The sequence below is a fragment of the Xenopus laevis genome, chromosome 9_10L (assembly GCF_017654675.1).
Source record: "Xenopus laevis strain J_2021 chromosome 9_10L, Xenopus_laevis_v10.1, whole genome shotgun sequence".
Classification (NCBI taxonomy): Eukaryota; Metazoa; Chordata; class Amphibia; order Anura; family Pipidae; genus Xenopus; species Xenopus laevis.
Window position 1 is genome coordinate 45,677,057 of NC_054387.1, and position 14,142 is coordinate 45,691,198.

General features: G+C 43.3%; 1 protein-coding gene across 1 annotated transcript in view; it reads left to right on the forward strand.

The window, feature by feature from the left end:
- Positions 1-1,104: 1,104 nt before the first annotated feature.
- LOC108701091 (matrix metalloproteinase-24) overlaps positions 1,105-14,142 on the forward strand; it is a 68,681-nt gene continuing 55,643 nt past the window's right edge. Inside the window, exon 1 of the mRNA XM_018235285.2 lies at positions 1,105-1,724. Within this exon, the coding sequence (XP_018090774.1) occupies positions 1,605-1,724 (120 nt within the window). The 5' untranslated portion in view covers positions 1,105-1,604. The remainder of the gene's footprint in view (positions 1,725-14,142) is intronic.

Sequence of the window (14,142 nt, forward strand, 5' to 3'; positions counted from 1 at the left end):
GTCTATAGTAACAGTGGGATAATAGTCTCTGGGAAGGGAGTGTGACTGTGGGATAGCAGGTATAGTAGGGAGAGATTGTGACTATAGTAACAGAGGGATAATAGTCTCTGGGAAGGGACTGTGGCTGTGGGATAGCAGGTATAGTAGGGAGAGATGGTGCCTATAGTAACAGTGGGATAATAGTCTCAGCGAAGGGACTGTGACTGTGGGATAGCAGATATAGTAGGGAAAGATGGTGTCTATAGTAACAGTGGGATAATAGTCTCTGGGAAGGGAGTGTGACTGTGGGATAGCAGGTATAGTAGGGAGAGATTGTGACTATAGTAACAGAGGGATAATAGTCTCTGGGAAGGGACTGTGACTGTGGGATAGCAGATATAGTAGGGAAAGATGGAGCCTATAGTAACAGTGGGATAATAGTCTCTGGGAAGGGACTGTGACTGTGGGATAGCAGATATAGTAGGGAAAGATGGTGTCTATAGTAACAGTGGGATAATAGTCTCTGGGAAGGGACTGTGACTGTGGGATAGCAGGTATAGTAGGGAGAGATGGTGCCTATAGTAACAGTGGGATAATAGTCTCTGGGAAGGGACTGCGGCTGTGGGATAGCAGGTATAGTAGGGAGAGATGGTGCCTATAGTAGAAATAATATCCCCTACAAGCGCTATTGTAGCAACTACAGCATGGGAAAGGCATTTCTGTGCAGAACTTTAACCCACGCACATTTGGGTGCATTTTTGTGTATAGTCCCAAATTCCATTATGGGGATTACTATAATTAACACATTTATTGTCCCACAAGCCCTGGCTGTGTGTCGAAATATATTTGCCCTTGATTGCACCTAGCCAGTTACTGTATGTGTTTTTCTGCATTCTAATTGAAAATAACTGTTCTATACGTACGCCTCGTGTGTGTGAATAGAAATAGTTGTATTATGTGTGTGTGTTGGGGGTGACAGAGACGTGTGATCATACCTAGCTAAACAAACACAGCGGGAAGGAAGGTGGCACTAGCCCAGCAGCCAGTGACTAGTATAAAGCTATTTGCTGATTGGCTGAGTGCAGTACGCTGATAGGTGGAACATGAACCCTGGCTGCTGTGCTCCAGTTCCCCATCCCCATATCTAATATCCGTGGAGACAGGAGCGGGTGCAGTTGCAGGTGCCCGGGATTAGGCATGGCATTGGGGGTGCCTGGTGTATCAGCCTCTCCTCCCAGCCCTGCGCATCACTCTCGCTGGCTCTGCCCCCCTCCTCCAATTGGCGCTCGGTGCGTCTGTTACTAAGGCAGTTTCTCTGCTCCGCTCCCCAGCAGTCACCGCCACCGCCGCCGACCCTGCTGCCGCAAGTGCGAAGCTTCGCAGTGCGACCAGTCCTGGCCATTGTTGTGTGGGTGTCTGGGATGGGCACAGCGCGACCCTGGCATCCCTATCCCCTGGAATTCAGCTTCCTCAGACCGCACCCTCACTGCTCCCCCCCAGGCTGGGTGTAATGCCTCCCAAATAACCCCCTTACCCATCAGCACCACCACCTGGGGGGGCAGCCTGTCCTGCCTGCAGCTCTGCACATGTGATGCCCATGTAGTGCCCCCCTTCAGCCCACCGTGATGGCACAGACTGGAGTCAAGCGACAGAAAGCTCATGTCCTGGGAATCTGTATCAAAACCTGCTTTTTGCCTTTTTTCGTGGTATCAGTGTGTGGGGAAGAGAAGACCTTCATAGTGGAGGTAGGTCACTGCACCAAGGGGGCAATTGGGGCAATTTCTATACAGACAATGTAATGCTGACCCTACAGGACTGGACTATTAAATAGACTATAAGTGCCCTCTATACTGTATTGGAACTGCTGCCAGGCATTGCTATGGTTTCTGGATAATTCCTTTATTACTGGGACCAGTTTCCCAAATCATGGGAGTGACATTGTTCCATTGTGCAGGTTTGTAATGGAGCACAATCATGTATGTACTGGGGATACATATATTTTAATGCCCTACCAAACCCTGTATACTATCACTGTATATATATATATCTATATATATATATATATATAGGACAGGTTCTTAGGGAATGACCGGCACCGTTTTATTATTATTATTCTGGCTAGCCTAGTTATTAATGGAGTAGCAGGATGATACCACCAAGTGTTGGTGTGGGGGGTGGGGTGCAGAGTGAGATGAGGACAAGAGCAAAACCCACCATTCCAATCAAAATGTTCTCAAGGCCTCTACAGCTCTCAGCCTACAGATATCGGAGCAAGTGTGAGGGTGACATATTTGTGTACGTGAAAGGCTTTGGGAAGGGTACAAGGAATACAGTTGTACTAAACATCCCTAGAAGCTATTATTGTCGCACCCCCCAAGTGTCACATGCCAAGAGCATTTGTGATGGCACTTTAAGCTTTGCCCATTTTCTAGAACAAATGGGTAACGTGATTCTGGCCTATAGAGATGCTTTTATATTATCTAGGTATAAATACATTCCTTTATCTTCAAGATTCACCCATCATTTGCTCTGTATAAAGCAGACGTTGACACTAAAATGAACTTATATATGATGTTGATGTGCAATCCTGAGACTGTTTGCCTTTCTTGCAACGGAATATGCTATCCAACTGTTTCAGATGACTGCCTTTTTGTTTATATTTTTGTCCGTGTTAGGCAGAAATGCCCAATTTATATCCTACCCTCTGCTTGTTGTTTATCTATAACTCCCAGTATCCAGGGCACTGGTTCTCATACTGTGAAAGGTCCAAACCATTGGATGGAGGGGGGGGGGGGCATGGCTTGATGGCCAGTTAGGATGCAATTTGAGAGATATCACAAGGTCTGTAGGAAAGTGATTATTATGGACCACAATTCTATTCTTTTTGTAACCTTGTTATGAGCAAAGGGGGGAGGGTGGGTTTAGCCAAAAGGTTTGACAACAAAGGGGGGGGGGAGAAGACCTGTGTTGTTTTTAGAGTCATAGTTTGGACACCTGAGTATGAGAACTAATCCGGGGACTGCCGCAATGAAATAATAATAAAAACAGTTATTGATCACTTTAGGCATGCTTGTTTCCACTGTAGTGGGGTGGCTTAGTTTCAAAGATTCTATTGTTCAAAGCTACATAATCATGGAGCCGATGTAAGTCCCTTCTGGTTAGGAGGGTGCTGCTAACTCATAGTCAATAGATTCTTGGCCTCTCTATAGGTGGGTAGTGTCTGCATTAGTATGGCTAGACAATTTTAGGTGGGGGCCAAATGTCAAGCCTTGGAAGGCACCAGGGATAAGCACTGGTGTAGACTAACATGATACGAGCCTTCATCGATCTGAAGCATTTGCTTGCATGGTATGGAAAAAGAGGACAGATTTGCATGTTCTTTGTTCGCCCCACCACGGCACTTCTTATGTGATAGAAGGCTATGAGCCAGTTGGTATCAGCATCTGCTGAACATGCCAAGCAGAATTGCGTATATGGGGTGAGGATATGCCCTTCTTGTACCCCCGAATATGTTTCTGTATTGATGATGGGCTTAGTGGATTAAATTAATACAATTGCAGGAACCTACACAATTTAGAAACAGGTTCTTCCAAAAATAGCCTTTTTTCTCTTTAAACAGACAATGTATAAATAGACCAGTAGCAGCATTGGGACCTGGTGAGAAGGAGGAGGAGGCGATGGGGAGAAGGTTTCAGGCGAGCAACATGCAGAACTCAGCAGAATTCGCTTAGATCTCTCGTCAGGCCAAAAGAGAGAGGAAAAAATAAGACAACAACCGGATCAAATGAAATATCACTAATCGAAAAGCATTGGTGGCCTTGAGCAGTGGCAGGGTTAAAGAGCATTAATTAAATTGTTCCTCCCTGGTGGCCTTCCAAAAAAAACCACAAATTGTTATTTAAGGATCACAAATGAAGATAAACCTTTGACACTCCTAAAGATCCATCTGACGTCAGAGACGGCCTTAGACTTAAGTTTAAATGGAGTTATCAATAATTCATTCCGTGCCAGCTTGATACCCCTTTTAATGAAAGCAAGGGCATAAATACCCAGGAATAAATCCATTTGGCCAATATAAATTTAAACCAGCAACCTGATAAAATTCAGTGGAAGGTAAAGCATAAGCAGGCCCGGATTTGTGGAAAGGCCACCAAGGCCCAGGCCTAGAACGGCAAGATTTTACGGGGCGGCATGTTGCCCAACCATACCCACATTGGTTCAGAAACACTGGGGACGTGCAGGAGATAAAATAGTTTTTTTATTACCCGTGTGCCAATCCCAATTGCTCTGGTCCTGATGATGAAAATTTGTGCAAATAAAAGGGAGGGGACAGGGGGAGACGAATGTCAGGGGCCTAGGGGTGCCCATTATGTAAATTCGGCACTGAGCATAAGTGGCAAGCTTATTGGGAACTACAACTCCATAATTCATAGTCAGCTGACTTCTAGCTAGGGGCTGAAGATCACTACATCTGTTTTGTTTATATGCAATTGGGGTTATTTTGATCTATGGACAGAAGAGGCACTTTCAAAGGACCCACCATGACAGGAAGCATCTACTCTTTATCCTGGGTTAGAGTATCAGCTGCAGGGCTGTATGTTTTACCATAGGGTCTACCAGGGCCACAGTTCAGCTTCAAAGTTTTCATTTCTTTTTCATGCAGAACAAGGGAGTTCAAATCCAACTTAGGGATAAGAAATGGTTAGGGGTAGAACATGCTGTGTGGTGGGAAGGAGTCAGCATAGGGGCCCTCGTTGACTGCCCAGGACTGCAGCTCATCTTAGTCTGCCCCTATAATTAGGCTGAATCATCTTGAATAAGTGTAGATTAATGATTAAATCCAAGAGCTGACATTGCTTGTGCAGTAGGTGAGGTTGCACAGGGGCCCTCCAAGGTACCGTCAGCAGGCCATGCAACTTAAAATAAAATGTGCACCTGGTCCATTACCTTCAGCTTAGACATGAGAGCAGAACAAAGAAAAAATAACTGCTCTATAAGGGGCCCTCTAACATGATTTATTGGTTAATGAAAACCATGAGTTTTAGAGATTTCTGACTCCAGCAATATCTATATATCGTCCTGTCTTTTAAATTGTAAGTCTGTAGATAGAGAACAAAGAAGGAACGCTACTGCTCACCGCATGTTCCTGAAACCAGGTGCTCAGTCAAACAGTGTCCCCACTGTGAACGTTTACAAGACTCGACAGACAGACGGCACTTCTGGAATAGGTTTATTGGGGTTGCTGCTGTAAAACCTAACGCGTTTCGGGAGTAAATCCCTATGACCTATGATTAAGGGATTTACTCCCGAAACGCTTTAGGTTTTACAGCAGCAACCCCAATAAACCTATTCCAGAAGTGCCATCTGTCGAGTCTTTTAAATTGTAAGCCCTTATGAATAGGGCCCTCTGTAGCTCCTCTACTATTAAATTCCAATGTGGGATATTTTATATCTTATACCCTCTGACAATTAAATGTGTTGCTATTCCTTTAAAATGACTAAAAGGCAAATGGCAGTAAACCCTGCTCAGTAATTGGAAGAGGAGGTGTATTGGTGACTGTCCGAATGATGTCAGGCGATTTACACTCAACACAATACCAAGCATTAGCTCAGCCTTTATGGATTGGAATTATGTAATCATATCTGACCTGCACTTTCAGGGAAAGTTAGACTTAATGAGGTTGAATATGAACATGTGCTATTTTCTGTGAGTCAGATTCCTAAACAAAAAAAATGTATAATTGATCAATAATGGTGGGTAGCCCTGACTGGAGTTGAGCCTAGAGCCCAATGCACACTTAAGTAATACACAAGGGTGCAGGTAACATGAGGGAACCATAACACCATGCAATATTAGATTTCATTTCTTAACTTGGATCAATATTTCTGCTGTCTCTGTCTGCCTGAAGTCATATGGACTGTAGCTTTATGTTCTATTATACTTTTATGTTCTTGTACTTTTGTGCTATGCAGGACTTTACTGCTGCTTACAATGGGTATCAGATAGGAATTTTTCTTTAATTATATATAAAAGAAAAACTGTTCACAAATAAAAACACACCTCAATCAAACAAAAACTAACATAAATTGCTAACAAATGAGCTAAGTCGTTGAGTCATCCCATTCACACATATATATATATATATATATATATATATATATATATATATATATATATATATATATATATATATATATACAGTATGACCCACCACTACTGCCACTTTCTTCCAAACCCAGAGGACAACCAATCCTCAGAGTCCCTCCTCTGTCCATGTTGGCTTCCTCCACACCCCAAAGAAAAGACCGAGTCCAAAACAGTTCACTTATGTTGCCTTTGGAAACCATAGCCCACCTTAACCCCTTCCCCACCCAACGAAGATGAAGCAAAAACCCAAGGAAAATAAAATTGAAGGCACCCGCTGAAGTGCTGATAAGAAAACTTTCAGGAACCTAAGGAGAAGAAACAGAGCAGTATCACGCACAAAAGCAAAAAGCACAACGGACCAGTATACTGTAACTTTACACAGGTTGGTCTTTAGAAGTTGAAACCCCTCCATAGTGATGCAGAGAAGTAGGAGCACGTTTGTTTTGAAGCTCTAATAAAGTGCAACTCTTCCAGAATAGTCTTTGTTATCCCCTCAGGAGTTACATTTACGCCCATTGTGTAATAACATCTTCCTAGCAATAAGTGGTACTTAACTGCTGCTATCACAAGGTACACCTGGTGGTAATTATGCCTTCTACCTGAGACACCATATGCTAATTCAGCATAAGAAAGTATGCACAGGAATAGGGCACACAGTGCTTGGGAAACTTGTGAGAGCACACTGTATGCCAGGGGGCACTGACAAAGGAAAAACTCCTGACACTCCTCGACTCCACTTCCCTTGTTCCTATGAACAACAAAAATATATTGTACATTCTCCCTGACAAAGAGCCTTCCCTGAAGTGAGAGCCATGCCAGATCAAAGACACTTTCCTTCAAAGTTTCCCCAGTGCAGTCCGTCAAAGCCAGTGGAACAACAAAATAGACCCTCCGCACCCTCATATAAAAATCATGCCTGGAGGGTGTACCAAGTTCCCAAACTCTTAAAAGCTTCAGTGCCAGGATGAGGTATGCAAGGAAATGATCATGTCGCACCCGCACCTGCTTCACCCTATCACCCTGTAACCAATCGCCTACAAATGGGAATGCCCTAGTCCTGATGCTGCTTTCCCATGGTACACTTGTTCTTTGGCCCAGCTGCTCAAAGTTCAACTTTAAGAAAATGGTGCCAAAGAAAGCCACAAAACACAACATGTTCAGCCCACCCCCTTTTGTCTGCAGGTAAGTTATCCCTCTTTTTATAGGGTTCAACCTGCTCATCCAGAGCACCTGGAAGAACAGGTTGTGGATCCTTGGATAGAAAGCTTTTGGAAAAGGGTAAACGTAAGACACATACAGGTGTACAGGAACCAGGTATGCCTTGATGAGCTTCATTATTTCCATATAGGACAGCTTCCACTTTTTCTACTGCTGTACTTTACATCTGCTGCATCCAGTTTTGACTTTCAATTTAGCCTGGCATTATCCCTCCCAAATTTGACCCCTAAGATCTTAATTTCAGTGGGGTCATGCTAAAATTGAGGAAGTGGGAAATCCGGCTCCTCATCCAGAGTCCAGAAAGCTTTCAACTTGGTGTTGACCAGAGACCCAGAAGCTCCTGAGTAACTTTTGATCACCTCCATCAACATCTTAACCTCCTATTATGAGCTTTAAAGGTTTCAGCACTTCTCTTACAGATAAGATTTCCCCAAAAACGCTCCGCCCTTTCACCGTGCAGAATTGTTCATGGGACAATAACGTGCTTGTCCTAGAAAAAAGGACCTTTTCAAGAAGCTTTCTATCGGAGTTCAAATATACTTCCAATTCTTGACCTCAGAAGGATCCTTGCCCTTTGATAGCAACACCAAGGTGGACAATCTCATGGTAAGATACCTCCACCCTGGTAGTCACCTGGCCTGGGCTCACACTCTCCATTCCCCTGATCCTCTGGTCCCTGCATAGCTAGAATCTGGAGTGTCACTCACGCCAGCCAGACTCTCCTAAGAAGCTAGAATCTCAGCCATAAAGCAGAACAGGACTGCTTCTTCCAATGGGTATCAGATAGGATCTGTGTCACTGTGACAGAATGCTCTATTATAAAGATAGCTAGAATCTCAGCCATAAAGCAGGACAGGACTGTTGCTTACATTGGGTATCAGATAGGATCTGTGCCACTGTGACAGAATGCTCTGTTAAAAAGATAGCTAGAATCTCAGCCATAAAGCAGGACAGGACTGCTGCTTACAATGGGGATCAGATAGGATCTGTGTCACTGTGACAGAATGCTCTGTTATAAAGATAGCTAGAATCTCAGCCATAAAGCAGGACAGGACTGCTGCTTACAATGGGGATCAGATAGGATCTATGTGTCAGAAAGATCAGCAATCTATGCCACCCGAGATATACGTACATTTACAGTAGGATTTTTAAAGTGCATGTGTGGTAAAAGGGGGACCCAGAGATAATTTTTGCAGCTGCCCCGGGGAGATTAAGTTACTGTTTATGCTTCTTTCTTTGATGATGTGTTTCTCTCCCATGCTTCACTATATCCCGGCTTGTATTGAGAGGCCTGTCTCTGCTAGGCAGAAGCCGCTCTATTCAGTTAACTGATCCGGCCCATACACTATTGATGCCGAGCTTCTCTGCACTCTCTCTAATTTATTTATGTTCATTGACATGCAGGAGTTTGTGTTTAATTAATCTCAGCGTCTACAAGAGGGATTTCGGCTCAATACTTTCAGTTGGCAATACAAAAATATAATGAGTGGCCTATTTTTTTTTCTAACAATTGTTTTTTATTGATCTATTTTATCTTTCAAAAATACATGAAATGCAGTGGTGTAACATGTTAGACATCCAGTTGGTGGCAATTCACTCACAGTACTAAATGAAGGGGGGGGGAGAGAGTAGTGGCCTATTTTAACAGCATGTATTGAAGGACCAGAATAATGCCACAGGAAGAGGAGGAAAGTGGTTGCAGAGGAATCCAGAAAGCAAGGAGTGAGGCATTAAGTCGATATACGAAAACAATATCATCCCAAAATTTCCTTTTATAAAAAATACTCTGTATTTTAATTAGGACCAGTTTTCAGATAAATAAATGTACAAAATAAATAAATATATATATTGTGACATAATGCTCTGTTATAAATATAGCTAGAATCTCAGCCATAAAGCAGGACAGGACTGCTGCTTACAATGGGGATCAGATAGGATCTGTGTCACTGTGACATAATGCTCTGTTATAAATATAGCTAGAATCTCAGCCATAAAGCAGGACAGGACTGCTGCTTACAATGGGTGTCAGATAGGATCTGTGTCACTGTGACAGAATGATCTGTTATAAAGATAGCTAGAATCTCAGCCATAAAGCAGGTCAGGACTGCTGTTTACAATGGGTATCAGATAGGATCTGTGTCACTGTGACAGAATGCTCTGTTATTAAGATAGCTAGAATCTCAGCCATAAAGCAGGACAGGACTGCTGCTTACAATGGGTATCTGATAAGATCTGTGTCACTGTGGCAGAATGCTCTGTTATAAAGATAGCTAGAATCTCAGCCATAAAGCAAGACAGGACTGCTGCTTACAATGGGTATCATATAGGATCTGTGTCACTGTGGCAGAATGTTCTGTTATAAAGAATCAGCCCTTTAATGACATATTTTCAATCATGTTAAAGTCATGTGTAATTGTTGTTCAAAGCAGTATCTGGTTATTTATTTTCTCTGAACTTTAACAGACCTGGAAGGAAACTGATTGGATACATAGATACTGAGCTCTTCCTATTATTCAGTTTATAGTGGATAATAATCCCCTTTTGTCCATTTAATGTGTGTTATATTGAAATGGGAAGGCGATAGGGAGACTGTTTCCCTTCATTTATTATGATAGCACTGCTTTATACAAACACATATTTAAATTCTGTTAAATTCTGTTAACGAGTTGGGATGTGTGTGCAGATCCTACTGACAGTGGGGGATGGAGCACATGTCCTTGAACCTCCATTATTCTTAATTGCTGAAATGGGCCACTTGGTCACCTGGCAGACGTCTCTAATCTATATTAAGCAAATAAGACGCTATTGATTTCTCTGTGGCAGCAGGAGACAAGGTTATGGCTGTGTTGGGCAGCAGATTCACGACCCCGGCATTCTACATCATTAAAACTCTACTTATCTGCCATTTAAATTCTCAAAATTCACACACATTGATTACATGAATAAATCTGTTGGGCTCTATTATGGGCGGAGACATATTGCAAGAAAATTTGGTACTTCCAGACTGTGTAGGCAGCTGTTGGCCCATGTATGGGTCTGCCATTGGGCATAGGCATATAGATGAGGTCCTCTCATCATTATCTAGTTGTCGGTTGGGGGGATATTGGATCAGCCATACCAAGGAAAAATCATCTTCTTTGGTGACCTCACATGGTACATAGTACAGGCAGTACAGTTATATGTGGGTTTTATCTGTGACTCACTGCTACACAAAGACCTATTCTGTGCCTCTAACTGGCACTCATTTTTCTTTTCTCGGAAATTGTTTCACAGAGAACATCAGGTCGTAAATCCACTTAACAAGCAAGCTGTAGCCCTTTTTGAACTACATCAGCATCCATATCAGTTTAACAGCAGCAGCCCTCTGGTCGTAGTGGGCCTTCATATATACTCACACTTTTCATATTAAGTTTTCATCATCGGTTTACATATTATTGGATATGACCCATTGCAAGAGGCAGATCCTATATGATCCCCATTGTAAGCAGCAGTCTTGTCCTGCTTTATGACTGAGATTCTAGCTATCTTTATAACAGAGCATTCTGTCACAGATCCTATCTGATCTCCATTGTAAGCAGCAGTCCTGACCTGCTTTATGGCTGAGAGTCTAGCTATCTGTATAACAGAGCATTCTGTCACAGTGACACAGATCCTATCTGATTCCCATTGTAAGCAACAGTCCTGCCCTGCTTTATGGCTGAGACTCTAGCTATCTGTATAACAGAGCATTCTGTTACAGTGACACAGAGTCCAATCTGATCTCCATTGGAAGCAGACGTGTGTCATTTCTCTGCAGGGATCCAGAGGACCAGGGGAATGGTGAGTGTCAGCCGAAAGTATCAGCAGAAATCGGTGGAAAATTATTGGAAGTGAAACAGGAGGAAAGTGAAGCTTAAAGTAAAAAGCCAGAGAATAAAAGTAAAAACACAAATGCCGAGCAGACCCCTGAAAATAAATCCAACAAATCACAGAAGAAAGTTGCACCTGCTGATTCACAAACACAGTTTATTGCACATGTTGTGTCCAGTGAAGATGGTGGATTGAATGTGGCTTGTATCTTGTCTCATATTCACCTTTGTTTGCAGTTAATAGGCAGCACCGAGTTTGACTCTGGTAAAGTTTCCCCTGTGCTACTGACAGGCAATGTCAAATCAGGTGAATCGCAGTGCTGTGTTTCTGGCAGCCATGTTGCTTCTTAGGAGAGTCTGGCTGGCGTAAGTGACACTCCAGCAACTGGCAACCATCTTTCCCCTCCCATACTAGCAGGGAGCCATATTGGTACTCCAAGCAGAAATGGTCCCGGTGCACATGCAAAAATCTTCTGTTTGATGAATCTGGCAAAGTTGACACTAATCAGCTGGTTAAACTTATCAAATTAGCCAAGGAACAAGAGGAACAAAAGAAACTTGATTTAATGCAGGCCTTTAATGATTAAATGTTTGTGTAAGGCTATAGTAAAATGAGTGGCACCATTGCTCTTACTATGAGCTTTATTCCAATATTTCCACCGAATGAGACCTGTTATTCTCAGGGGATGAGCCCTTGCAGCGAGTGTGGAGGCAGGGTGCTGTGTTACTGTAATTTTATGCAATGCACAATGGTGGGAGCACCAGTGATTTTTGCAACTTAACCATAGAACTTATTGGCCCGGGTGCACACGCCCCAGACCTTCAACAGATGGAGTAGACACCAGGTAACATCATAAAATCTGTCTCAAGCCGAACCACGCCGAGTAGAGAAGCAGAAGCCTATGCCTACACTATGATTAAATGTCCCTGGTAGACACAAAATGTGTCAGGCCTTTGCTTTTAATTATGGAAATAAAAATGTGCTTTTTTATCTTTTACAATCCAGCTCCTGCTTCTCTACTCGGTGTGGTTCAGCTTGTGCCAGCCTTTTTTGATGATTCTGTGGAAACTCTCACAGCACCGATGGTCGGTACTCAACTCTCCTCGGTGGAGCCTATGCTGCTCAAATAAAAAGCCCTAACTATCACTCCTAGAGTGATCTATTAATGTGTGTAGCCTACCACTTACTAGACCTGACCTTGTCTAGGTTCCAAGTGCAACCCCTTCCTGCCTGCTCAGGTAAGGGGACTGGCAAAATGAACCATGAGTACATGTGTGCTCAGCTTATATATTATAACACTATGCCATCTAGTGGCTAAACTGGGGAAAGCTAGGGGTCTGGCTTTAACCCAGGAAGAGGAGCCTAGCTCCTGGATAACTAAGGGGCCCTTCTGTGGCCAAACATTAGGGAAATGCAAAGTAAATGGGGATACATTTACCAGTCCCCTACATTTGCAAAGGTGGAACACCAGGGATTTTAGAAATTTTCTAAATTTTCTTAAAGACCTGGAAAATCAGATTTCTATTGTGCAAGGAAAAATTGGCCCAATGGCTGAGAGCTATTCAAATAGAAAGATATTTGAAACGCAGCAGAGGTTCCGCAGGCACACCTACAGATCTGCCCACCCAATATCTATCTCCTCCTCTGGCAGTGAGAGTGACTCGGGGAAGGGTGGTAAATCAACCCCAAGAAAGACCAATGTGACAAAGATACATGTCCCCAACTTTGTGTTCAATGCTAGTGAGATCAATGTGGTGGAGGATAAAATGCACAAAAAAGGGAAAACATCTTTCGGCCAAGAGGAAGTGTTTGTCTACTCGGAAGATGATTTTCCCCCACTTCCCACAACATCCCAAAATCCTTCCCCTCCAGAAGTGATGCATATAGATCAAACTTGACTTCTGCCAGCAATGTAGCTGTCACTATACAAGAAGAGAGTAGGCAAGTAGGAGTTGCACCTTCCCCACAAGTAAATGCTTGGACTAGACCGTAAATAGGGTGAGAGTCCCTGGAGCGTAGAACAATATTACAGGGCCTGGGTGTTGATGTAACAATGTGGAATTAAAAGTAAGGGACACTATCCTTCAGCATTTGCCCAACGCATTGTACACTGGAAGTGAGCAAGGTATTGTCTTTTACCCTGGTCAGCCGAGGTCATGTTTTAAGTTTGGGTCAGGGGCGTAACTATAGAGGAAGCAGACCCTGCGGTTGCAGGGGGGCCCAGGAGTGTAGGGGGACCAATGAGACCCTAATTAATTAGCAATTTTAATATATCTTGGTAAAATAGGCCAACTTATAAATATTTTGGGGCCCTAAATTGAATTTGCTATGGGGCCCAGTAACAACTAGTTACGCCACTGGTTTGGGTCCCTTAGACACAGGGTTTGCGACTTGAGCATTAGTAAGGTGCTCACTGTGTGGTGGGGAAGGGCATACGAGCAAACAGTGTGAGGATGTAAAGTGCAATTTATATGGGAATTTTGGTCACCCTCACAGGACTTGTCCAGAAGCTCTCCATAACATCATGTGAGCTAGAGGAAGAAATTGCAGTGGATTTGTTAGAGGAAAAGACTAGAGAGAAACTCTGTAGTGACATGCCCCAGCCGATTATTTGCCATCCTCTGTGGCAGTGAGCAATGTGCATGAAAACACCTCAGGCTATGTTTCAAGTCTGGTCACTGAGGAAGGGCCATGCAGTCCTGAAATGTTTGATCACTGTGAAGTGTTGTGAGCAACATGGAATAAAGTTTGGGATTCCCCCGTTTGTAGCAGACAAGGTATCGGCTCTTTTTTTTCCTGATTATATATTACTGGCGAGTGGCCAGGCCAGTGCCTTTACCTAATCCCCTTAAATGGACTGTAATATGTTTCAAGTCTACCAATCCTGCAAACACCTTTTTTGTCCAAGAGATAAGGCTCACTTCAGGCCCGGACTGGCAATCTGTGGG